This window comes from Hylobates moloch, unplaced genomic scaffold (genome assembly GCF_009828535.3).
Source record: "Hylobates moloch isolate HMO894 unplaced genomic scaffold, HMol_V3 SCAFFOLD_1, whole genome shotgun sequence".
NCBI lineage: Eukaryota > Metazoa > Chordata > Mammalia > Primates > Hylobatidae > Hylobates > Hylobates moloch.
The window spans coordinates 42,998,909-43,023,901 of record NW_026652276.1 but is presented as its reverse complement, the minus strand read 5'-3'; the positions used below and the strand labels follow the sequence as shown (position 1 = coordinate 43,023,901).

General features: G+C 37.0%; 1 protein-coding gene across 3 annotated transcripts in view; it reads right to left on the bottom strand.

Moving 5' to 3' along the window:
• Positions 1 to 587: 587 nt before the first annotated feature.
• Positions 588 to 24,993, bottom strand: part of SATB2 (SATB homeobox 2) — a 190,036-nt gene continuing 165,630 nt past the window's right edge. For all 3 annotated transcript variants that reach the window (XM_032755048.2, XM_058439896.1, XM_032755047.2), the window contains one exon: positions 588 to 3,766. In XM_032755048.2, the coding sequence (XP_032610939.1) occupies positions 3,305 to 3,766 (462 nt within the window). In that variant the 3' untranslated portion in view covers positions 588 to 3,304. The remainder of the gene's footprint in view (positions 3,767 to 24,993) is intronic.

Here is a 24,993-nt window from a genome sequence, read left to right as displayed (position 1 = left end):
ACTTGCTCTTTCCTTATTAACATTAGTCTTTTGAGCAGTTTTTTCCATTGTAAGCACTTTCTAAAAAATCATTTTCACACATTTCTCAGATACATCAATCCTTTCGGCATTCCTCCATGCACACATTATGGTACCCCAGCTCTAAATATAAAAGACTTTTATTATGTCCATTAACCATGGACATATGTGCTCCAAAAGTTTCCTGACACGCAGTCATTTGTGGTTTTTTAATTATAAACAGAAAATATTCACTAGAAAAATAAAACAGCAGCCTATAAATATATCTTTATACATTTGAGTTTTGTTTGTATATGACAAAAGATTGGATAAATGACTCTCCCAGTCGCCAGCTCCAGGAAGTGAGCATGCATCTGTTTATATACACACAGAGACACACATACATTCACATGTGCTATTAAATCCATGCACTGTACAGGACTCATACATCTGTAATTGCAGGTACCACTGTCTTGTTTCTAAAATAAGGGTACAAATTTTCCTAAGACTCACCAGGTCTCGCTCTGCATGAAAAATTAAGTGGGAAAGCAGATAATGCCCAGTAAAATACTTGACAAACAAAGTCATATTTATTGAATGCGTTTATTTTAACAACCAAAAAATTCTAACAGCCTAACAATGCACATAAGTTAAAAATTAATTATCACTTAGTGATAACAAAGATAGTTGATTTACATGGAAAAAAGAACATTTACAATATGTTAATCCTTATTCACATTGTTGATACCGCAATAAAACACAATTTGTTTTTTTCATTTCACAAAAAAAAAAAGGCGGGAAATTGTGCTTTGTCAAGAGGCACTACAAGAGAAAGTTTCTTCTTCCAAATAGATATTATATGACAGATATTGAATAAATAGACATATATGCATTGTAATTCGCAAAGATCTGGCAAGACCACAGGCTAAAATGCCCACAGATTCACTTAGAACCACTGCAAACTTGGCAGTGAAATTAAAAAATAAAAGGCAAGACTTAGCATTGAAAAATACCTAATAAATTTTTGGTTGAAGTGTAAAAGATACCAAATGCGGATGCCATCGATAGATGAACCACCTTGTAAGAGCTTGGCAAAATCAGTTTCCATTACGTGTACAGAGTGACCTTCAGCAACAGTGTAAGAAGACAATTTGGAAAGAGTAACTCGGAGATCAGGAAGCAGCAACCATGGACTTTCTGATTAAAGCTGCAGCATACTACAGAAATAGGAAGGATGGGGCCAGGGCTAACTGCAAACAACCATCCTTTTGCAAAGGTATATGACGCTCATGTCAAGATAATTTTTAAACATCATTATTTGAAAAAGTACAGGAAAATGTCCCTTTAAAAACTCCAGAGGTTACTGAGCAGCTAGAATTAGCTTGTATTGCAACATGTCTTCTCCCTGTATATTGTAAGTTCTGAGTTAATATCTACACATAGAGGTTTTTTTTTAACTCCTACCTTTTATACCTTTCAAATATATAAATAGTATTAACAGTTATATTACAATGTTTGTGTAGTAAACAGAAAATAACTTTCAAAGTGATATTGCATGAGGTCTTTGACAAGGTTTCGTGAAAGCAAAAATAAAAAAAAAAAAAAAAAAAAATCCAACCATGTGGGACTGTTTAATGGCCAGTTTAAAGCATGGATTACGCTCACTAGGCCAGTCCTGAATGTGAGGTCTCCTCTGGCAATTACTGTAAGTAGAAGTGGAAAGTAATGCTTCTGGTGTTTCTCATAGGAAGCTGAAAGAGATCTGGAGTACTATAGTAGATTGCAGCTTTAATGCTCATCCCATTAAACATCCAGTCAGCATTAGTTCTGCTTTACATAAGGTAATTGCGATGTAGGTAACTGGGATAATGTTTTCTTTTAGGATGAGTGAGTGATTCTACTGAAATCGCTTCACATACTCTATTGCCCGGAGCTGCACAACGATTCAAAAACAGTTCTTGTAAGGGCTGTCATCCCAGGAAAACGGACGGGAGAGATTACGGACTGAAAATGTTTGATTAGGTAGATGGAATGTGTACGAAGAAGAGGAAGCCCAAAGTGAAACAGAAATCAGAAATGTCTTTTGGGAGAGGGAAGGATGGAGATTTATTTGAGAGGGAGCCCCTTTAACTGGGCAGCAACTTCTTTCTAACTTAATATTACACTGAACTATTTTCTAGTAAAAAACAAAGACAAAAAAACAGCAACAACAAACAACTTTTAAACGAGCAGGCTTATTAATTTTCAGATTTGAAGCCACAAGCTGGTAAATAAATTTCACAACAAAATGTGGCTCATACTATGAATTCCGTATGTCCAATGTCAAAATGTCATTTGATCAAGACTTGCACTGATGGACAAAGTTTTCTCTGCACTGAATTTCAGTTTTACTTATTTGGAATTCCACAGAAATGCATCTGTTCACTACAGTAATGATAAATTGAATAACGGAACGCAGCAAGTCATTTTATTGAGTCATTTTAAGTGTGCATTGTGTCTTTAAGATTAATTTGACTTGTATCATTTTAATGTGCCCTGATTTTTTTCACTTTACTTTTTTTTTTTTTTTTCGGCAGTGTTGGTTTATTTTGTTAAATACATACCTCAAAAATTACCCATTAAGCTGCCAGATAGGAAGCCATAGAATTAAAAAAAAAAAATCAGGGACAAACACAAAAAATAAATAGGAATTCAAAAATAGTCACCCCACCCTGAGAGCAGGCCGCAGTTTATCAAAAAGCCAAAGCGACTCACTGTGAAGTGGTTTTTTTTAATACATAAACAAGTCTTTTCTTTAAGAACTCATTTCACAGTCTATTCTTTCGGATTGCAAAGTCTCTGTCCCATGCAATTTTAATATATATATGTAAATATAGAGATATATACATATACATATACACACACACTTGTAGCTTCCTTCATTTATTTCATAGTTCTTTTCATCCTGGAACTTGCCTGATGTAACTTCCGTTAAGTGCAAGGATAATGAAGGCAGAGTCTCCTGTGATTATAATGACTATGATCCAGTCATAGAGACGGGATAAAGTGTAACGCTTTAGTGTCTTTGCCAAGGCGATGTCTGATTCGGAAATACTGAACTTATTCAGTCTATAGGTGTATCCTGTGCAACAAAGAAATGTCCAAAAGGGTAAGAAAAACAAAACAGACATAAAAAGACAAAAATAAAGCAAAAAAAAAAAAAAACCCAAAAACAAAAACAAAAAAACAAACAAACAAAAAACTTTTAAAGAAATGAAAGCAGAAAATCCTTGGACCGATGTATTGCTTTGCCTAGTAGTAGTTCACATTATCTCTGGTCAATTTCGGCAGGTGCTGCCTTGCTTTTGTCAGCATTTTCCTCCTCAGCCTCCACTTTGTACATCTCCTCGGAGCCTTCCTCGCTGTCGTTCTCCTCTGACTCGGTCAGCAGCTCCTCGTCCTTATACTCGGCCACGTCCACCGCAGAGCCCAGGTGCTCTTTCAGCTTCCCGTGGTGCTTCACGTGGTACCGCTGGTTCTGGAAGAACTTGATGATGGTGTGTTTGGGGAGATCCAGCTGAGCCGAAAGAGTGTGGATGGCTTCCTGGTCGGGGTACAGGCCTACATCATGAATAAAGCTTTGGAGGATCCCCAGGGCTTCTAAGGAGATCTTTGTGCGAGACCGGGGCTTTTTGGCACAACTGTCTTCAGTCGGAGGAGGTGGCGGAGGAGCTTCTTCTCTGGGAGGGGAACTCTCCTTGGCTGGCTGAGACTGCTGTCTATGAAGTACCTGATAATTAAGAGAGAAAAAAATGAACACTGGACTCATGATTTTACCTTTCCAAAACCATCAGCCCTCTGAAATATGTGTTATCTATCTAGCACTGGAGGTAAGCTATAGTCATTTGTAAAGTCAGGTCTTTGGAAAGCTTAAAAGCCTTTCTGGAGATTTAGTATCTCACCTACAAAACAGGAGGTTCATAATAGTAGTATTTGCCAACATTTATATTCTGAGATACAAAGTCAAGTCATTTATTGCCTAAGGTCATCTCACTTTAAGCAACCTGGCTTCAGAGTCTTCTATACCTTTAACCACCAAGATATGCCACCTCTCTGAAGGCTAACAACAAAGAAATTGGGCACAAAGGGGAAAGTATGGACTCTATCATCATGGCTTCAAGTTCATATTCTTCCACTTAGCTGAGTAACCCTGGGCAAGTCACTTAATATCTTTGAGCCTCTATTTCATCATCTATAAAAGTAGGATAAGAAACTAACCTCCTAGAGATATTGTAAGGATTAAATGACATAATTGTTACAAAGAACAGTGCTTGTCTTAAATCAGGGATTGGCAAACTTCGTCAGGAAAGGGCAAGATAGTAAATATTTGAGGCTCTGGAGGGTCGATCTTTGCCACAACTACTCAATTCTATTCTACTGCAAAAACAAATGAACATGGCTATGTTCCAGTAAGACTAGATTTGGCCCATGAGTCATAGTTTGCCTCATCTCTGGCTTAGAGCAAACATCCAATAAATGACCGTAATTATTATCAGCCTCAGAATGACTCTTACAGTGTTATAGAGGAATAATTGGTACTTAAGCCAGGAAATCAATCCTTTGTAAAATTAGAAATGACTTTATATTCTTTTAGTTCTAGTTTTGATTCTTTTGATTTTAAATGTATTTTTTAGAATGTGAAAATGTTCAAACTAATTTAAAGACATAACTGTTTCTTAAATTATGAATTTAAATGACCATGTTATACTTACATAGATGGACCTTCTCAATATCACTATAAACTAATTAATCCTCTGTTTTGCATATACTTTGTAATTTCTGGGTTTTTTTCCTCCTAATGTTAAAGCTTTCTAGTTGTAATTTAAATAATTTTTCTTTTATTTCTACCTATTCCCCACTCATTTAATAAAAAAGCAAAATCTTAGGTAAACTTACTCAAAGGAACTCAGCCCCAGCTCTCCCCACAGGCCTATGAGAGAAGGACTTTGTGGAGGGGGAGATGGAACATGAAGTCCTGATGAGGAACTGCAGCCATCGCCCACACCTTACAGCTTCAGCTGTATGACAGAATTAAAAGGTTACTGTGCTTTTCCCCACTAAAATGTGTCATGTTGGCTCCAAAGGCAAAGACCACATTTCCTATACTTAGGTCAGTGCCTAACTTCCTAAATCCTCCCAAAACTTTTAAGAAGAGTGAGTTCACTTTTTTAAAAACACAATTCTCCTTTTACTATTCTCTCATATTTTATGGATCTTTTTCATTTTAGAATAACAAATTAAACATTTTCCAGAGTTCAGGAGGAATAAATCCAACCAATGCAAAGAAAACACGTCTAGTTATATTAAAGGACCATTTGTACCACCATCCCTGCCACCTTTCCTGCCACCATCACACACTACCCATATGATCCATGTCTTTTAGCTACGAAACATCAGCATCAAAGCAAGCATTTAAGAAAAAAAAAAATCTGCTATTCATCCTGGTCTTGACAGCCATATGATGAAAAAATACTTTCCCACCAGTGTGAAACTATCAGTCTTTTATGCAGAACAAATATTAGGGCAGATGAAACTGTTACCTAAATAAGGTAGCAATAAACAAAAGAGGTTTAAATTTTTCAAGTAATAATCAATAATCAAATAATAATAAAAAGGATAATCAGAAGCAAATAAGACTATCTGCTATAATAAGCTGATGGCTAGTGGCAGAAAGAAATCCTAAGCACAGGACTATAAAACAGTGGCATTAAAGTCTGCATAATGTTGACCAATTAAAATGAATGTTCTTAGCATTTTCCTTACCACTTTCAACTAAGAGTAAACTCATGTGGTCTGTTGTGGTAAGCTGGCATCAGCAAGAAAAGTGAGAGCTCCGTTACTTTAGCATCCTAATTATACCCGGCAGGAAAAGCAGAGCTCCAGGGGTGGGGGGTGGGGGGACTGGTGCTGGTCGGGTCCACTTTCATGGCAGAAGGATATTTGCTCTGAGGCCATGATCTGGGCAGTATGAGCACTGCAATAAGTAAATCTCTATGTCAACAGGTGAGGATTCCAGTTTTGGGGGAGAGAGAGAGACTGAAATTATGTGCAAAGTACATACTGGAAGAACATAGACTCAAGCATGAGTACTCCCCATTAGAGCAATTGCACTAATTGGAAAACAAAAGAGAATTAAAATGCCCCATTTTCTAAATTATGCTTGCCTTCTGTAGTAAAAGTCAGCATAACGGTTCCATTTAATTGAATAATTAGATTGGTTCTTCAGGGATTTTCCACTGTGCATTGGTTAGATTTAAAGAGATTTTCCAAAACTATACTTTTAAGTTACTATCATCTTTCTGCATGATTGCATTTGTTCTTCTCCTTAGGTCCAACCAACTGGCCTGCTTCACTTCCCTTTATTTCCTAGAATTGATCACTAGTAATACATACATACAGAGAAGCCAGACATGAAACAGAGAAAGAACAGTAAGAATAGCTACCCCTCACTGAATGTTTATTCTGTGCCAGGCAGTTCTAGGAACTTCACATGGATTAATTAACTGAATCCCGACAAGTTCCTCACAAAGGTGCTCTCTGGATCAAGAATGAACTGGAAACATGTAGCATCTCCTCTTAATTCCAATTTGGAGGATTCCGAATTGGAAATTACAAACACGAGGAGTTGTCAGTCTGATAAAGAAGGTTTCCAGGGAACAATGACAAGGCAACTGCCCATGACAGACTAGGAAGATGTTTCTCAAGAGAAGTAATAGAGAAATTATCTACAAAGTGAAATATATAGTTTCTGGTCAGACAATGTACCATAGTGAGTTGGGCAGCATGATGACATCTACATGAAGATGGTTAAGTTATATCTTCTAGCATCTTCTAACAGGTAAGGAAAGAGCAGTCAAAACACTGAATGCCCAAATGGGCATCTCTAAAGTGAAACTCTCTTACAAGTTACCAAAGGAGCTGAGCTTCTTCTATTATACTGACACTTTTCTTTGGCTATAAGTCCCTTTCAACCACAATATACATAATATCTGAGATTAAAAGATTCCCAAAGTTATCTGTCCTAATTATCTGTATTCCCCTAAAATGTTCTAATTACTCCAGGCAGAGAGTTATTGTCTCTAGACAATTCGTAGCAAAAGAACAACATAATTTCCTCTCTAGCCAATTGCTAAGAATCCTTCCTAATATCATGTAGTACTTTATTCTAGTGGTATAAGTACTCTGAGTGAAAGGAGAGAGGTGCCTAATGCCTATAAGATGGTCTTCTCTAGGAACAAAAACCAATCCAAATCCTCTTCTAAAATCCTCCCATCTAAAGGACAGCATCAAGTCATCTTTTCTTCACTTTCTCACATCTTGACTAAATAATGTCAACTCTTTTAGCCATTTCTTCACAGGAAAAGTTTCTGAACTCTCACTTAACTGATATTTCGATTTGGCGTTTTTTTTTTTGTTTTTTTTGTTTTTTTTTTGTTTTTTGGTCTGAATCTCTCAGAACATCTTCTAAATTCCCTATTAGTGAACTAGAACGAATCAAATTTGGTCTCTGTCCCAAGCACGTGCCCTGAGAGTCATGCCATTGTTTGCTGATGGAGAGACCTATAAGCGGTTTCATTCCCAGGCTCATTTGACAGTTTGGGCATAATTTTTTTATTAATATTTTAAGTCACAAAATTCACAATTACTCCAACTAAGAGAATGCCCTGCAAAATGAATAAAATTCTCTTTCCAAACTAGTCCTTTATGCAGTCAGATTATAATTTTCTGAGATTTTCTTTATATTAAGTTTAATTGAGCATCTTTCCAACCATTTATGAAAAAGCTGGCAGGACCAAGGACTTTCCAGCATTACCTTTTTTCCTTTTTTTCAAAATGGGCCCAGTGGAGTGGCAAAAAAAAAAAATCTCCATTGATAGTACCTACTAACGCCATGCATACAAACACTGCATAAAACCAGAAATGAGTGCCTATGTCCTCTAAAAGGCATGCTCATAGCAGTTTTAGTCATCACCAGAAACAACCCAAGTGTCTACCGATAATAAGATCGATAAATAAATTGTGGTATACTTATATAACCGAGCAGTAGGAAACATGAACTATTGCTATATACACAAACATAGATAAATACCACAGACTTACTGTTGAGTGAAAGAAGTCAGATATGAAAGACTAAAAACTGTATGATTTCACTTATGTGAAAGAATAGGAAAAACAAATTAATATAAAAGAATAGAAAAAAATAGGAAAAGCCTGCATTGACAGATCCCAGCATAATGGGTTTCCACTGAGGTTTACTGAGTGGAAGGGGGTGGAAGATAGCCTTCTGGGATGTTGCAAGTATTCTCTATATTGACTCGTGTGTTTGTTAAAAGGATGTGTGTATGTCTAAAAGATTATCAAGCTGTACAATTAAAATCTATTCATTTTACTGTATGCAAACTATAACATATTTCAATATAAAAGTTTAAAAAAATGGGCTTAGTAGTTGACCTTTATTTATCCCTAAGGCAAACACCTCTCTTCATGTGATTTTCCCAAATAATGGAACATTTAATTCTGTAAGGGTAACTATCCACTCCTTTTTACTCTTGATCTTTGCACACTGAAGCCTATCAACTCATCCTACTTCTTTTTTGGGTTTGGATTTTTCTCCATCAAAATTAAAGTTAATCTAGACAACAAATTCATTTCTGTAAAGAGAGTCCTAAATGTTTTATTTATTTATGTTATTAATTTTCACAGTACTCTTAGAGGCAGGCATTTTTACCCCCATTTTATGATGGGAAAACTGAAGTTCCAAAAGCGTAGATAATTTGTTTAAGGTGCAGAGTTTGTAAGCAGCAGAACTGAGCTTGTCAAGCATATCTTATTCAAGCATATGTTAAAGCCCATGCCCTTAAACATTATGGTCTCCTGACTTCTATGAGTAAAATATAGAGAAAAATTGAACAAAGTCTTTAGAGTAGAGGAGACAGATCGTAAATAAAATATCAGGTAGTAATAAATACATACAGCAATGCATAAGGAGGAAGATTGTGGGGAGGGGAAGTTATTTGAGGTAAGGTGACTCAGAGAATGCTCCCTACAGAGGCAGCATTGGAGCCCAGGCCTGAAGGATGTGAAGCCCAGCCACGTGGAAGAGCATTCCAGATAACAGAAAGGCAAGCAAAAAGGCTGCGAGGCAAGAATATACTTGGTACAACTGCAAAACCGCAAGAAAGTCAGCATGTTAGAGCTGTGCCGCCCAATACAGTAGCCACTAGCCACATGTGGGTATTTACATTTAAATTAATTAAACAAAAAAACAAACGCTCAGTTACTCAGTCACATCAGCTACATTTTAAGTGCCCCATTGTGTCACTTGTGCGATGCCATGATGGACAGCACAATACAGAGCATTTCCCTTAGCACAGAAAGTACTGTTGGATAGTACCACGCTCCACCAAAATGACACCTGAGAGAGCCACGGCCAGAGCATGGAGTGCTTGGCATTCCACCATCAGGGTAATGGAAAGCCCTCACAATGAACTTCAATCATAAAATCTGAGATAGTCAAAAATATACTAAGACCTGAAAACTACTACTATTACCAGAGAGATGGGAAAATATTTATATAATTACTTAGTAAGAAAAATTCAGTTTGTAATATAGCACTGGATTTTTATCAGTGTATTACAAATAGCAACATTATCATAAAAACAGCCAGAAGTATGCATTGGCACTTCTACCCTCAAAAGAATGGTTAATTTACATTTAACTGATTGTTGTCTTCTTCATCAGAGGTGTTCATCATATCTAAAAGAAATGATATTAAAAACAGCCCCGGGTTAAAAGCATTTTTTAAAAAGTATATCCATATATCAAACATTTATGGAGTATCTACAATAATTGGACCTATTAATTTATACAGCTTTTTAAAAAGAAGTCCTATTTCCAACAATTAAGGTCTGATGAGTAAGTTATGGGTAGGATTAAACAAATAGAAAGTTAAAAGTCTAGTAAGTTTCTTATTTATTTGCTGTAATCTCTCTGGGCTGAAATGTGACACATATGTCTATAAATCGGTATGAAGATGGCAACGAAGAATGAGAAGTTGTAAATATCCTCAAAAGAGACATTAATTGCAAATGAAACCCAAAGTTCCTTGCCCAGTCATAAAGCACAATTATAATATGGACACATGTTGTTTCTCTGCCTTCAAAAACCGAAAAATTTGAAAACAAAAAGACCTAATGGTACCATGACCAAAGTTGACTAAGAAAGATAAAGCAGCTCTTCTTAAAGCTCTCAGTGTTCAAATGGATTCTGAAGGCCTCAATGAAAACCAGCTGGGAGCCATGTGTAAAATATAATGCTTTTTGCCTGCAGGGAAGGAAGTGAGATCTTGAATGATTAAGTTTAGGAAAGTATATAATTCACTGTATCATTATGGGGTGAGCTGGATTACTTATAATATGCCAACACTTTGTGGTCTTCTTTAATAGAGAAAATGAGAAATTATTAAAGAGGTGACTGTATAAGGTGGTTGATCCAGTGTAGTAATAGGTTAAAACAGTTTCCCAGGTGGTCACATCTGTCTCTCTATGACAAGCCTCACCCAAAGCTTCAGGCCCTGTAGGGTAAGGTACATTAATAGGAGATGAGAACACAAACAAAATGACTTTTATCCACGTTTATTTTAGGTTAATATTAGAATTATTTTGACTTGTAGTCTAATTTTACCTCATTTTTTAGAACAGAACATAAACTGTGATCCAAAAAAGGAAAGCATTCTTCTACTAAATTCACCACTTAAAAAAAAAAAAAGTTCCAAGAAAAATATACTTAAGGTCAGGCGTGGTAGATGATGCCTATAATCCCAACACTTTGGGAGGCCAAGGCAGGCGATCACTTGAGTTCAGGAGTTCAAGACCAGCCTGGACAACATGGTAAAACCCTGTCTCTACAAAAAATACAAAAATTAGCCAGGTGTGGTGGCATGCGCCTGTAATCCCAGGTACTTGGGTGTTGTGGGAAGTCAGGGTGGGAACGGAGGGACTGGCTGAAGCCATGGCAGAAGAACGTGGATTGTGAAGATTTCATGGACATTTATTAGTTCCCCAAATTGATACTTTCATAATTTCTTACGTCTATCTTTACTGCAATCTCTGAACATAAATTGTGAAGATTTCATGGGCACTTATCACTTCCCCAATCAATACCCTTGTGATTTCCTCTCCCTGTCTTTACTTTAATCTCTTAATCCCATCATCTTCATAAGCTGAGGAGGATGCATGTCACCTCAGGACCCTGTGAGGATTGCGTTAACTGCACAAATTGTTTGTACAGCATGTGTGTTTGAACAATATGAAATCTGGGCACCTTGAAAAAAGAACAGGATAACAGCAATGTTCAGGGAACAAGAGAGATAACCTTAAACTCTGACTGCTGGTGAGCCAGGCGGAACAGAGCCATATTTCTCTTCTTTCAAAAGCAAATGGGAGAAATATCGCTGAATTCTTTTTCTCAGCAAGGAACATATCTGAGAAAGAGAATGCGTCCGTGAGGGTAGGCCTCTGAAATGACCGCTTTGGGGGTGGCTGTCTTTTACGGTCACAGCTGTAGGGATGAAATAAGCCCCAGTCTCCTGTAGTGCTCCCAGGCCTATTAGGACGAGGAAATTCCCACCTAGTAAATTTTGGTCAGACCGGTTGTCTGCTCTCAAACCCTGTCTCCTGAGAAGATGTTATCAATGACAATGCGTGCCCGAAACTTCATTAGCAATTTTAATTTTGCCCCTGTCCTGTGGTCCTGTGATCTCGCCCTGCCTCCATTTACCTTGTAATATCTTATTACCTTGTGAAGCATGTGATCTCTGTGACCCACACCCTATTCGTACACTCCCTCCCCTTTTGAAAATCACTAATAAAAACTTGCTGGTTTTGCAGCTTGTGGGGCATCATGGAACCTGCCGACACGTGATGTCTCCCCCGGACACCCAGCTTTAAAATTTCTCTCTTTGTACTCTGTCCCTTTATTTCTCAGACTGGCCAACACTTAGGGAAAATAGAAAAGAACCCATGTGACTATCGGGGGCAGCCTCCCCCGATACTTGGAAGGCTGAGACAGGAGAATTGCTTAAACCCAGGAGGGGGAGGTTGCAGTGAGGTGAGATCACACCACTGCACTCCAGCCTGGGTGACAGAGCAAGACCCTGTCTCAAAAAAAAAGTGTGTGTGTATGTATGTGTGTGTGTGTGTGTGTGTGCATGTGTGTGTGTGTGTGTATATATATATACATATATATATATATATGAGAAATCATTAAAGAGGCGACTGTATAAGGTGGTTGATCCAGTGTAGTAATAGGTTAAAATAGTTTTCCAGGTGGTCACATCTGTCCCCCTATGACAAGCCTCACCCAAAGCTTCAGGTCCTGTAGGGTAAGGTACATTAATAGGAGATGAGAACACAAACAAGATGATATGAGACATACACACACACAGACACACAATTTTTTTACTTAAAAGTAACAACAATTGGTTAAAGTCCTTATGCATAACTCAATTAGAATTTGTTGAACAGATGATTGAATACATGCTATTATTTTTTAAATGGACTATATATAAAACATCATGTAACTGAAAGTTTCAAAAACCTAGCTCTACCCTCTAATATTCCCCTTTTTCCAAAATCAGCATTAGGGACAATTAATTTTGGCCTATTCAATGAGGAGAACTTTAAAGATTAATAACTAATGTAAATATTAATGTAATTATTTTATGTCTCTGTCACTATTGGACTGTGAGCTGCATACTGGCATACCATATGCCTGGGACACAATTAGTGCTCAGTATCTTTGTTCTGTGGCGCTGCATTCCATATGCTCTCATCTTTATTTTTTGAGATGGAGTCTTGCTCTGTTGCCCAGGCTGGAGTGCAGTGGTGTGATCTTGGCTCACTGCAAGCTCCGCCTCCCGGGTTCACGCCATTCTCCTGCCTCAGCCTCCCAAGTAGCTGGGACTATAGGCGCCCACCGCCACACCCGGCTAATTTTTTGTATTTTTAGTAGAGACAGGGTTTCACCATGTTAGCCAGGATGGTCTCGATCTCCTGACCTCGTGATCCACCCACCTTGGCCTCCTAAAGTGCTGAGATTACAGGCATAAGCCACTGCGCCCGGCCCATATTCTCTCTTCTTTGCTTTCAGATTGGTTACTATTCTTGTTCAGCAAAACTAGTTATTACTTCTCTTGCTATTATTCCTTTTTAGCAAAACAATGTTTAAAAAATAAAGAAGCTATCACTAATTACAGGAATTTATATCTAGTGTGTATCTGAGAGTAGGGATGTAATTCTTTTCTGTGTAAAAAAAATTTCCCAGGGTACTGTATAACCTTTAAGATGGCATTGTATACACGTGGTAAGGAGAAGTTTTGAGGTCACAAAGTTCTGGTTTCAAATCCAGTTTCTACTGCAAAAGCACAACTGCTTGGTTACTGGCCTTGTAATTCTGAGCATGTTTCTTACTCTCTCTGAGCCACAGTGTTTGTTAATCTGTAAAATCTTCCTTGTAGTGCTTGTAGCGTTAGGAGGGAAAGTGAGATAATATATGCTAAGTATGTACCAGCAAAGTTCTGAAGTCATAAGTAGGGTTTCAATTAGTAGTAGTTATTACAAAATGTGAGGAGGATTTAAGAATCAGGAGGATAATGAGTCACTCATTTTTTCTATCAACATGCTTATTATAAAAGCAAAAAATTCAGAAACCTTTTTCACCCCACAGATCTACAAATAGGCACATCTACCGATAACTTTTCTTATTTCTTTCACTCAAATACTACATACATCTTTGTACATAAAATGGCACCTGGCAAAGAAAAGTTGCCTCTGAAGCATATGTTACATGAAATAGAGCCTCAAGTTACAGTCTGTTTAAGGTGACACCTTCTATACATACAGCCTGACATCCTCTTAGGAAGACATTCTTTATCAATGGTTCTCAAAGTGTGGTCCATGCAAGAGGCCTATGCCATCAAAACTATTTTCATAGCAAATCCAAGACATTATTTACAACATAAACATAAACTTTTTTTTGTTTTTCTTTTTTTGAGATGGAGTCTCACTCTGTCGCCCAGGCTGGAGTGCAATGGTGCGATCTTGGCTCACTGCAAGCTCTGCCTCCTGGGTTCACACCATTCTCCTGCCTCAGCCTCCCAAGTAGCTGGGACTACAGGCACCCGCCACCATGCCCAGCTATTTTTTTGTGTGTGTATTTTTTGTAGGGATGGGGTTTCATCGTGTTAGCCAGGATGGTCTCGATCTCCTGACCTTGTGATCCACCCGCCTCGGCCTCCCAAAGTGCTGGGATTACAGGTGTGAGCCACCGTGCCCAGCCTAACAAACTTTTTGACCTTGCTGAAATTTGCCGTGAGCTCATGGCCGTGAAAAATACAAATGCCTGGACCATTTGGTGCTGCTGCCTTGATTGTTGCAGGCCAGCATTTCCTACCAGTGCTTTTGTACCCTCTGCAAATTTCAGCAAAGTCAAAAAGGTAAATAATGTCTTGAATTTGCTATGAAAATAGTTTCAATATCATGGGCCTATTGCATAGACCACACTTCAAAATTTGCAGATGGTACAAAAGCACTGGTGGGAAATGCTGGCCTGCAAGAATCAAAGTAGCAGCACCAAATGGTCCAGGCAGTTGTATTTTTCACTGCCAAAAGCTCATGGCAAAAATGATGCCACTTTCATTTAAGGGCATCTTTGATGAAGCAGTAAAATTGTATTACTTAAGTCTCAATCCTTGAGTATACTTCTTTTTAATGTACTGTGTGAAGAAATGGGAAGTGCATATGAAGTACTTCTGTAGCATACTGAGGAAAGATGGTTGTCTTGAGAAAGAGCACTTGTGTGATTATTGCACTTGAAAGCTCTGCCACCCATCTTTGTCATGGAGTATCAATTTGACTTGAAAGAACAACTAAAGACAAACTATGGTTATTCAGATCTGCATATTTGACATTGTTTTAAAAATAAAGTGAGCCTATCACTCCAGGAAAAATATCTGACAGCATTTGTTGCCAATGATACCTTTTAACCTTTCAAGCAAAAATTAGAATTTTGAAAAACTTGTAGTGGCCACCATATGCTTAATAGTTTCCCAGTACTTAACTTTTTTGATATTAGTGGTGATTTAACAAATATATTTGGTTTTGCTTTTAAATATGTCATATAATAAAACGTGCCAACATTTATAAGGGCTGCATAACCTTACAAAATACAGTAAACCAGTATTTTCCAAATGCCTGCATGATGTTATAAAGTTATGAATAGGTAAAATAAAAAGTATGAAAAGTTCATCAATATACTTTCAGATTCAATTCCACTTTGCAACTAACCATTAAGAAACTACCACTTGTAGAATGTTGCTGTAGTATCAAAGAAGAATATCACAATTATCGGAAATGCAGATTAAAATATTTTTTCCTATTGTAATTACATGTCTACCTGAGGCTGGATTTGCCTCACCGGTGTCAACCAAAACCACATATTGTATTAGACTAAATGCTGAAGCAATTATGAAAATCCAATTGTCTTTCATTAAGTCAGACTTTAAAATATTTGCAAAAGTATATAAAACATTGGCATTCTATTGTTTTTCTGTTTTGAAAATATATTTATTGTCAAATAAATATAACATTTACATATATGCATTTATAGTTGGCCCGCCACATCCATGGGTTCCATACCTATGGATTCAACAAACCACAATAAAAAATATTTAGAAAAAAAAAGAATGGTTGTGTCTGTACCTAACATGTACCAACTATTTTTTTGTCATTATTCCCCAAACAATATAGTATAATAACTATTTACATAGCATTTACACTGTATGAGGTATCATAAGTAAACCAGAGATAATTCAAAGTATATGGAAGTATGTGTATACATTACATGCAAATACTACACCATTTTACATAAGGAGCTTGAGCATCCATGAATTTTATCTGCAAGAAGTTCTGGAATCAATCCCCCATGAATACAAAGGGATGACTGTGTATTATCTATAGTTATTTTTAAATTAGTAAGCATTTAAAAAATTCCTCAGAATTTCTAATATGGTAATATTGGTAAATATAACACATTATTGGGGTCCTCAATAGTAACAGTGAAAAGAGATTCTGAGACCAAAAAGTTTGAAAACTTTAGATGACATGAATCACACTCAACAGTAAAAACATCCTTACTTGAGTCAAATCACTTAGGAAAGCCTTAGAGAAAGAGTGTAGGAGAAAATCACTTAGGAAAGCCTTAGGGAAAGAGTGTAGGAGAAATTACACATGCATTATGATTTGTCTCTTGACTTTATCACACAAAGACATTTTCACAGGCAAAACATATTCTCCTAGATACACAACTCAGCACTATTTCTAACTTCAAATGATGTTACTTAAGTTGGCTCTTATGATTGTAATTTCACATCCTAACATTATAGGACTTATTAAAAAACCATGGTTTAGCTTTGTTGCTTTATTTGGATTACACAGTATCCTAAGGTCAAAACTCAGGAAATCTGTTATTAAAAAAAAAAAAAAGTATCCATGAAGTGATGACAAATTGCAGACTACAGGTGTTAGATTACATTTTGACTCCAGGCGGATTTAATATAAGTTGGTTCTCTTTTACAATTGCTCTTAGCACATACAGCTATAGGAGAGGGATTTAAAAAAAAGAGAGAGAGAGAGAGAAAGAGAATAAGAAAAAAAAAAAAGTGGTGGTCAATAAAAGAAGACCATGTCAAGAGAAATCAATACAAACAAGCAAAATGGTAGGAAGTCTGACATGGAAATATGTGTTCAATTTCATCCAGCCTTAGTCTGTTTTTTTTTTTTTTAATATTGTAACCAAGATACTATTGGAACACTGTGTATGTTTTTAATGCAGTTTAATAATTGTTTCTCAAAATAAACACTTTGGTCAAAGATAAAAGCATAAAAATATTGTGACACAATAAGCTGTTAAACTTGGGTTTTGGAGGAAGCATGGTTCTTAAAACAGCCTTTGGCTTATATCATTTCCTCTTTGGTTATAAATTGAGAACAACTATACCAACAGCTTTGGTATAGTTTGAGGGGGAAAAAAAAGTGTCACAGTCATTAATCTGATTGCTGGGAGTGGCCAGAATCTGCAAACACTGAAGAGGTAGGTGGCTGAGTGAAATGCTTCTTCAATATAAGGAGATGGGTAACTATATCAAATAACTATGAAGAGAGTATAGAAAACAATCCACTCTCCAGTTAGAACCTGAGGAAAAGCATGGACACATAATGTACCTGGTGGCAATTATACCTTTCCCTTCATCAGCACCATCTGAGAAACAGGTTTATTTGATCATCTAGGGCTAACATCACCAAAACCATTCCACAAAAACAACAAACACAATCCATGAGAAGACTTAGGAAGACCGGACCCTTTAGGACAGTCCAGGCTGTGACCATGTGTCCTTATGCCTGGGAGATACCATCCCCAGTCCATCCACCACACCCTCACTTGCCTGACATCCATAAGCACTAATTTCTCCCTGTTCCAACACTCCTCCACCACTCTTCACAAAGTATTCTCAGAACACAAAACCTAGCCTAAAAATTCACAGGAAAGGCCTATCTCTTGAAGATCCAATTCAAGGCACAGATTAAAGTGTCTTTAAAGACCTTAAATCTGGTTAAAATGAATAAAGAGTAAAATGGAAATGAGCAGGGTAACAGTTACCTCTAGGATTCTGATTTTTAAATAAATGTATGACTTGCTTCATGGGTATAATTGCAAAAAAAAAGTGGCTTTTGCACCAGCATACATGAAAGAAGATGCTCTTAAGTTAAACATAACCAGGTAACTAAATGAGGAAGATGAAAGGTTAGAATGACTTGGTACCACGATCCCAATGATATTAAAAGAACCAACCTGGAAATTTGTAACACTTCAGCAATGGCAAAAGGCTAAGAAAGAAAGATGTGCAAAGGGTTCAGATTAAGCATGATCCATCAGAATGCTTAAATAGTTAATCCAGCTGGCTAAATAATTCTCAAGTGAAGTAAAAATGTGACCCAAATGAAAATAACTTCATCAATGCCAGTGACACATGATTTGTGAGCTCTGAAACTTGTTTTAAAACAGATTCAAGGTAAGCTTAAAATAATAGAATAGAGACCACTTCAGATAAATAGATTTCATCCAGTAAATTTAACCAGAGCAGAGTTTTGACTCCTTTTAAATGAAAATGTTTTAAGATGCATGAAGTAAAAGAACAGATACATTTAACAAGAAGAGACATCACCCAGTCAGCCAGGAATTGTCAATGAAGACTTAAATAATGATTCCTAAGGTAAAGCACCAAAGAGTCAGAATTCAAACCATTTCCAAATCCCTTTATAGTATTTATAAATCTAGTGATGAAAAACATGAATTGAAAACACCTATTTGGAATAGGATGATTTAGAAACAAGGATAATATGGAGGGGTGTGGTGGGGGGGGAGATTATCTATGTATACTTTCAGTCATAGGATCTCAATAAATTATGTAAGCTTCACTGAAATAAAGCATTGCTATTACTGATTTACACACAGATTATTTAATATGACTCCATGGTCATACATGAAATTTCTGTAATTATTTAAATCCTGTACTTATTTTCAAGGCTCTTTATCGTCTTTTGTATTTCTTATTTCTTAAAAAGAATGAAATAAATCTCACAATATTGGCAGGTACTATTGCATTTATTCTTCATAGGAAGAAACAAATATACAAAATTGAGCTCTGACTCCAAAATCACATAACGCGAGTCTAACATGTAACAAATACATGCTTACTGCTGTTTAGCTAGCTAATGGAGAAAAATACAAAATTATATTCTGTTTCAATTTAAGTTTTTAACACAAATTTCTTTTAGTGGGAATAAACACCTTCAACTAAAATCTACTAAACTCTAAGAATAACACTATAAATGACAGAGGCTATTATTCAATATTTCAAGTTTGGAATTAAAAGTGAAAACAACACAAATGTAAGGAAAAATTAGAATACCTTATGGGAGGGTTTCTCTCCCAAATGTCCACTTAGAGTGGGTTATAAAGAGATTTCTACATTTCTATCTCTGTGTACCATTTTTACAAAGCAGATAGCCAATTTCATCAAAATTTGCTAGCACACAGAGAGAGACCCTTCCTGACAAACCTCAGCCAAGAACCAGTTTAGGATTTAAAATCCCCATAACTGCAATGGCACTAGTGACATCACAACTGAAGTGTTTTATAGCTTCTTAAAAGAGAGGGCTTCAATTATTTAAGGAGAAAGCATGTTTGGAAGAGATGCTTTCCTTCAGGGGAAAGAGATGAAAGAAGGTAATCCAAGTGTTTGAAGCCTCACATGAGGCTATTTACAATCCCACATTAGGCCACATTTTCTGTATAATTTTTACAGTTGGGGTACTCAGAAGTCAGAACAATCTGACAGTTATGGTTAGTGAAAATATTAGATGTTCACCAAGAAAATACCACCTCAGCATATTTTTTGCTTTCTGAATGTAACCACTTAATAACAGGACTTGAGAAAACTGCGCTGTGTGAATCAAACACATAAAAGTACAAATATTCCTTTTATAGAAAGCAAATCTTAAGCAGTGCATTATAATCAACCACTCTGGTAAAAGAAAAAAAAATATCTAGCATTACCACACCACTGACATATTATAGTTTATTATACCCAAAAGTCCAAACTGGGTAAACAAAGTCAAATGATCAAAGAAGGGTTTTCGCCTCAAACCATGAGACAGAGGCCACTGATCTCTAGGGAAAGGCAGCAAAGATTCCTGGTGGCTTAGCTCTTAAAAGGTATCAAGTGAGAGCTTATCAAACATAGCCTTTAGTTTTCAACTTCATTTAATTTCATCAGAGACTGGTTTTCTTGGTATTATTTTCTTTCAAGAGAAAAATAATATGGAAAAATTAAATATGTGAGGTAGAAACTTCCCAAAAGTTTGGGCTCTTAATTCTAGGGTATGCTTTTCCATTCTAAACCACTTTTAATTCGTTATGGGAATATTGGTTTTGTATCCTCCACATTAATGATCTTACTACCTGAAACCAGGTATGGATAGACTTTTGCTTCTCAACTTTGTGGCAGGTGTTATCGGGTGAGAAGTGAAAAGCCAACAAGGACAGGCATTCTTGTTTAGATCACAGCTTTCTCAAGAAAATGAGTCTCCTTTTCCCAGGGGGCCAAGGATGACCAGGAAGAGAAATCTCAGTTCCTAATTCCCTGGGGCAAAATAACTGGACTAGTGACTCCTTTTCTCACAAGCAAGATTGTAGTCTCCGAGCAGCAGAGGACCATGCTACTCCCACAAGGCCATTCAGCATCCTTACCTACTCAGATTCACAAAACAAGTCCAATTGTGTCTCCACACCATGTTTCCTTGGCTTTTCTGAGCATATTTGCTTACCCTGTGTAGGTCGTCCTCAGAAACTGGAACTGTCAAGTTATTATACTTTCAAATGTGAATATGCTTCGGGGTGGATTTAATAGCTGAGAACTCAGTACAAAACAAACATACTTACAAATGACATTAGCAGGGAATTAATCATTAACGCTCTCGATTGGTGCTCCAAGACCAACCCTCCAGGTTGCTCCAGCCAAGATCTGAGAGTTCTCACTGACTCCTTCCCCTCATCTGAAACTCCACATCTAGTTGATCCCACGTGTTGCTGATTATTCCTTTTAAACAGTTCTTGGATTAATTTTCCCTTCTCCAGATGTACTCCCATTGCTGTAATTCAGATTCTTATAATCTCTTGCCTCAATTACTCTGACTTCCTCCCAACAGGCCTCCCTGTCACAGCCAACCGAACATCTTGCTAAAGGCCCTCAGTGGCCTTCAGGTGGTCTAGGCCTCTTCTGTGTGCAAGAAGGCCCCGTAACCTGACTGCAGCCTGAGCCCCTGCCTGTCCTTGCTCCCCAGCCCCTGCCTTGCAGGCTGTGCTCCAACAACTCTACACTGGATCCCCCAGACTCACGCTGTGTCACCCTTTCTTGGAAACCTCTGATGATGAATCTGTAAGGGCCATGAGCAGCACTACTCCTTGGAAGCCTTCTGAGTTCTCCAACTCACCAGGTTTGGGGCAGGCGTGCCCCTTTTGTGCTTTTCTTTCTCTTACTTACATGCTGTATTATAGCTATCTGCTCTCATATCTGCCTCTCCACTGATCTCTGGGCTCCTTAAGGGTAGATTCTGTGTCATATTCACCTCCACATACTCTAAATTTAGCACAATGTCAAGGCACTGTGCTTTGAATGAATATATATGTCTACACAGGCAATAGCCGTATTACACAGACTGAAAGTCATCCTAAAATTTAGGGCCGGGCGCAGTGGCTCACGCTTGTAGTCCCAGCTACTCAGAGAGGCTGAGGCAGGAGAATGGCGTGAACCCCGGGAGGCGGAGCTTGCAGTGAGCCGAGATTGCACCACTGCACTCCAGCCTGGGCGACAGAGCGAGACTCCGTCTCAAAAAAAAAAAAAAAAAAAAAAAAAAATTTAGAACACATCTAATAGTCCTAAGGGGAAATAAAGTATTAAGTCTATGTAGGCACTCACTAAAAATACACTTATTACCAAAAAGAGCTGAGTTACCATAGTTTATAATAATTTGATACATGCACACATACACTTTGTATATAGGTTAATAAATACCATACTGACCCACATAGTTCTTTAATTCCCAAAAAAAATCTGATTGAAAATTATTAACACTCAAGAAACACTTAGGATATTCCTATTCTCAGGGATAAAAACTGACATATTCATCAGTTTGCTTCTCTCTCTCCCCAATCTGCAGAAATATTTCTACTGTCACCAGAACTTAGAGGGCCTGCAGCAGACAGCTTCCATGACAAGAAAAGTTGCTGGAGACAACACAGAAAAACAACAAATAAAAATGAGAGACTCCACGTAAGACAAACAAAGGAAACCTTTAAAAACAATGCAGAATTTATAAAAGCCAGAAGTATTTGTTAAAAAATGGATCATATGTATCACAATAAAACTCTGAAATGTCAATGACTCTCAACTGAGCAAAATATGAAAGCATATTGCCTATATACAAAATACTATAGAAAACACTGAATGTCTTATTCAAAACAAATATTAAATACCAAAATGATTTTCTTTGGAACAGAATGAACAAAGAGAGACTTTGTGAAGAAACAACAAAGAAAAAAAGGAACAAAATTAATTCAATGTATATTTTTTTTGCCCCCAATTTGATTTAACCTCTATAGTTCCAACACCACATATTCCAAAGTAAGCAAAGAGAATGGTTTCAAGTTAGAGCCACAAACTGTCTTTACTGCTTTTTGCCTGTCTTCGTAGCTTACTTAGACTTTATCAAAATTTGCTTCTAAAAATATGCATCTGAAACTAAATAATGGAAGTTAAGAAAATCTAGAGGCCAAATATAAGCCATTTCATTTATACCTGCAGAAATCAAAAAGCATTTTGGCATTAAACAACATTTTTTTAGGGTACAGTGCTTTTAAGACATTATATAATTACCCTTACTGAGAGCACAGTTTTTAGCTTTGTCAGGGTCTCTATTGGAATTATAATTCCATGCTGAGCAAAGAGTTCTATCAAAACTCTATTATCATTAAAACACTTGAGTAGGCCAGGTGCAGTAGTTCACATCTGTAATCCCAGCACTTTGGGAGGCCGAGGCGGGTGGATCACCTGAGGTCAGGAGTTTGAGACCAGCCTGGCCAACATGGTGAAACCTAGTCACTGCTAAAAATACAAAAATTAGCCAGGCATGGTGGCACATGCCTAAATCCCAGCTACTACGGAGGCTGAGGCAGAAGAATCGCTTAAACTGGGAGGCAGAGGTTGCAATGAGCCAAGATCACACCACTGCACTCCAGCCTGAGGGATAGAGCAAGACTCTGTCTCAAAAAAAAAAAATAAAAATAAACACAAAAGCAAACAAACAAACAAAAACCACTTGATTAAGGGTACCCTCAAGATTCCAAACTTTCTATTTCTGAGAAGAGAACAGATTTAATGACATATTTTGAAAGTAGAGCTGGTGAAAAGAATATTTGTGAAAAGCAATGCTGAAAAAAAAGCACTTCATAGGGCAGAAGGAGAAAAGGCAAAATTTACCACACATAGTGGAGCAATGGTCATTAAATAATCACCTCTGAATAAACTCTACAAATCAATATGGTCCTTTTGGTCTAAACTAAGAATGCTATTGCCTAAAGGAAATCTCTAAGGTCAACCAGCAATTAACTGAAAGGTTTTGATTGAAAATGCTATTGACGGCTTTCATATCAGACAGCTTCCTGGTTATTATACTTCATGGGCTAAGTAGGTGCCAAGACATTAAACTGTCAATAATCTATTAATACTAGACTGCTATGCTTACTCTCCCTGAATCTGGGCAGGCAAACGTATTCAAGCCATGTACCTGCTTAGAACTAATGCAAATTCCTCAACCCTGATGTAGAAATCATATCTTTATTACCTCCCAGTTTAAATGTCTAGTAGTGTTGACAGAGTATAAGAAAAATATGCAGATAATAAATGCTTATTCAGATGAGTTAAACTAACATTTGTTTTTAAAGAGATGGCTAAAGGGATAGAGAACATGTCTTGGAATCTGACTTCCTTTCTAAGCCATATTTAACAGTTTCTAAATTGAATGTAATAAACACTTTACAAAGAGAAATGAGAAGTTATTTAAAGCGAGGCTTCTAGGTCCTTGCCACTCAGCATCTGGAAAGCAGTTATACATTGGGGAGTGGGGGAGAACTTTTAATGAATTTAATAGAGAAAAAGCACTTTAATTAAATGCTGTCAAAGTAGATTGTATTAATGACGGTACACAGAGGAATTTTAACCCAGCCAAGTTTATTTAGCAAATAGAAATGGGGCTTTTGAAGCCTGCAAGTATTTATGTTTCCGCAGTTGCAGTACATCTAGATGATGGTGCCAAATGAAACTGTTGAGTTATTAGATATGATTTTATTTATTGTGTATTATTAAAGTTTCAAAAGCCTTAGGGGAATTAATCTCATTTTCAAAATGAAATACCACATTTGATCAGAAAGGGTTAAGAAAAGAGAATATTGTCCCCCAACTTTTTCTGTTCCCTGGAATTTTGATACAGGTGAATGGCTAGTGGGGACAGCCTTTTCTAGGTTCATGCAGCCAGAATTCACTTTATTGGACAGTAGTATAGTAGCAATCAATGACAGTATTTCTCCTGTGAATTTTTCTCCTGTTTTCTTTTTTCTAGTGATTTGCCACCAAACATAATTCATTCCATTATACATAGCAATAAGCTGAAAAATGACCAAAACTCTTAAAAATCTCCATGAAAATTTGGTTGTCATAACTTTCTTAATCAAAAACATGAGTAGCCCAAACTTCTACAAAGGAAAAGGTATCAAATGTTTGACTCGGGGGCAACAGGAAAAAAGGGGTCTTTCTTAGTATTTTCTATTCAGAAGTTGACCACAGAACAAACCTATTATTAATGATAATATTTTTTAAATAAACAAAGAAAATATGAGCCTTAATGCATGAAAGCTGTAAAAGATTGAAAAGCTGGTCTGGATGGAAAATACTATGTGTGTGTCAAAATGATTTTCTCTACTGTTTGTAAAAATGTAATTATCCATGATATGATATTACCCATGATATGCTACAAGGGGGAAGGATTTCAAGTAACTCCATTGGAAGCTGAGGATTCGCTTTTGGTATTCAGTCTCTGACACCACCGTGTCTGTGAGATCACAAACCACTGCCATGATTTACCACATTCTTCTTGCAGTTATATACACACCCTTTTAGCCTGTCTTTAGCTTTTAATTCAAAACATGAAAAAGGGGGAGAAAGGAAATGTGAGGGTGGGAGAAAAAAAAAACAAAACACAAAACTCAGCATCTATTTCCTTTCAA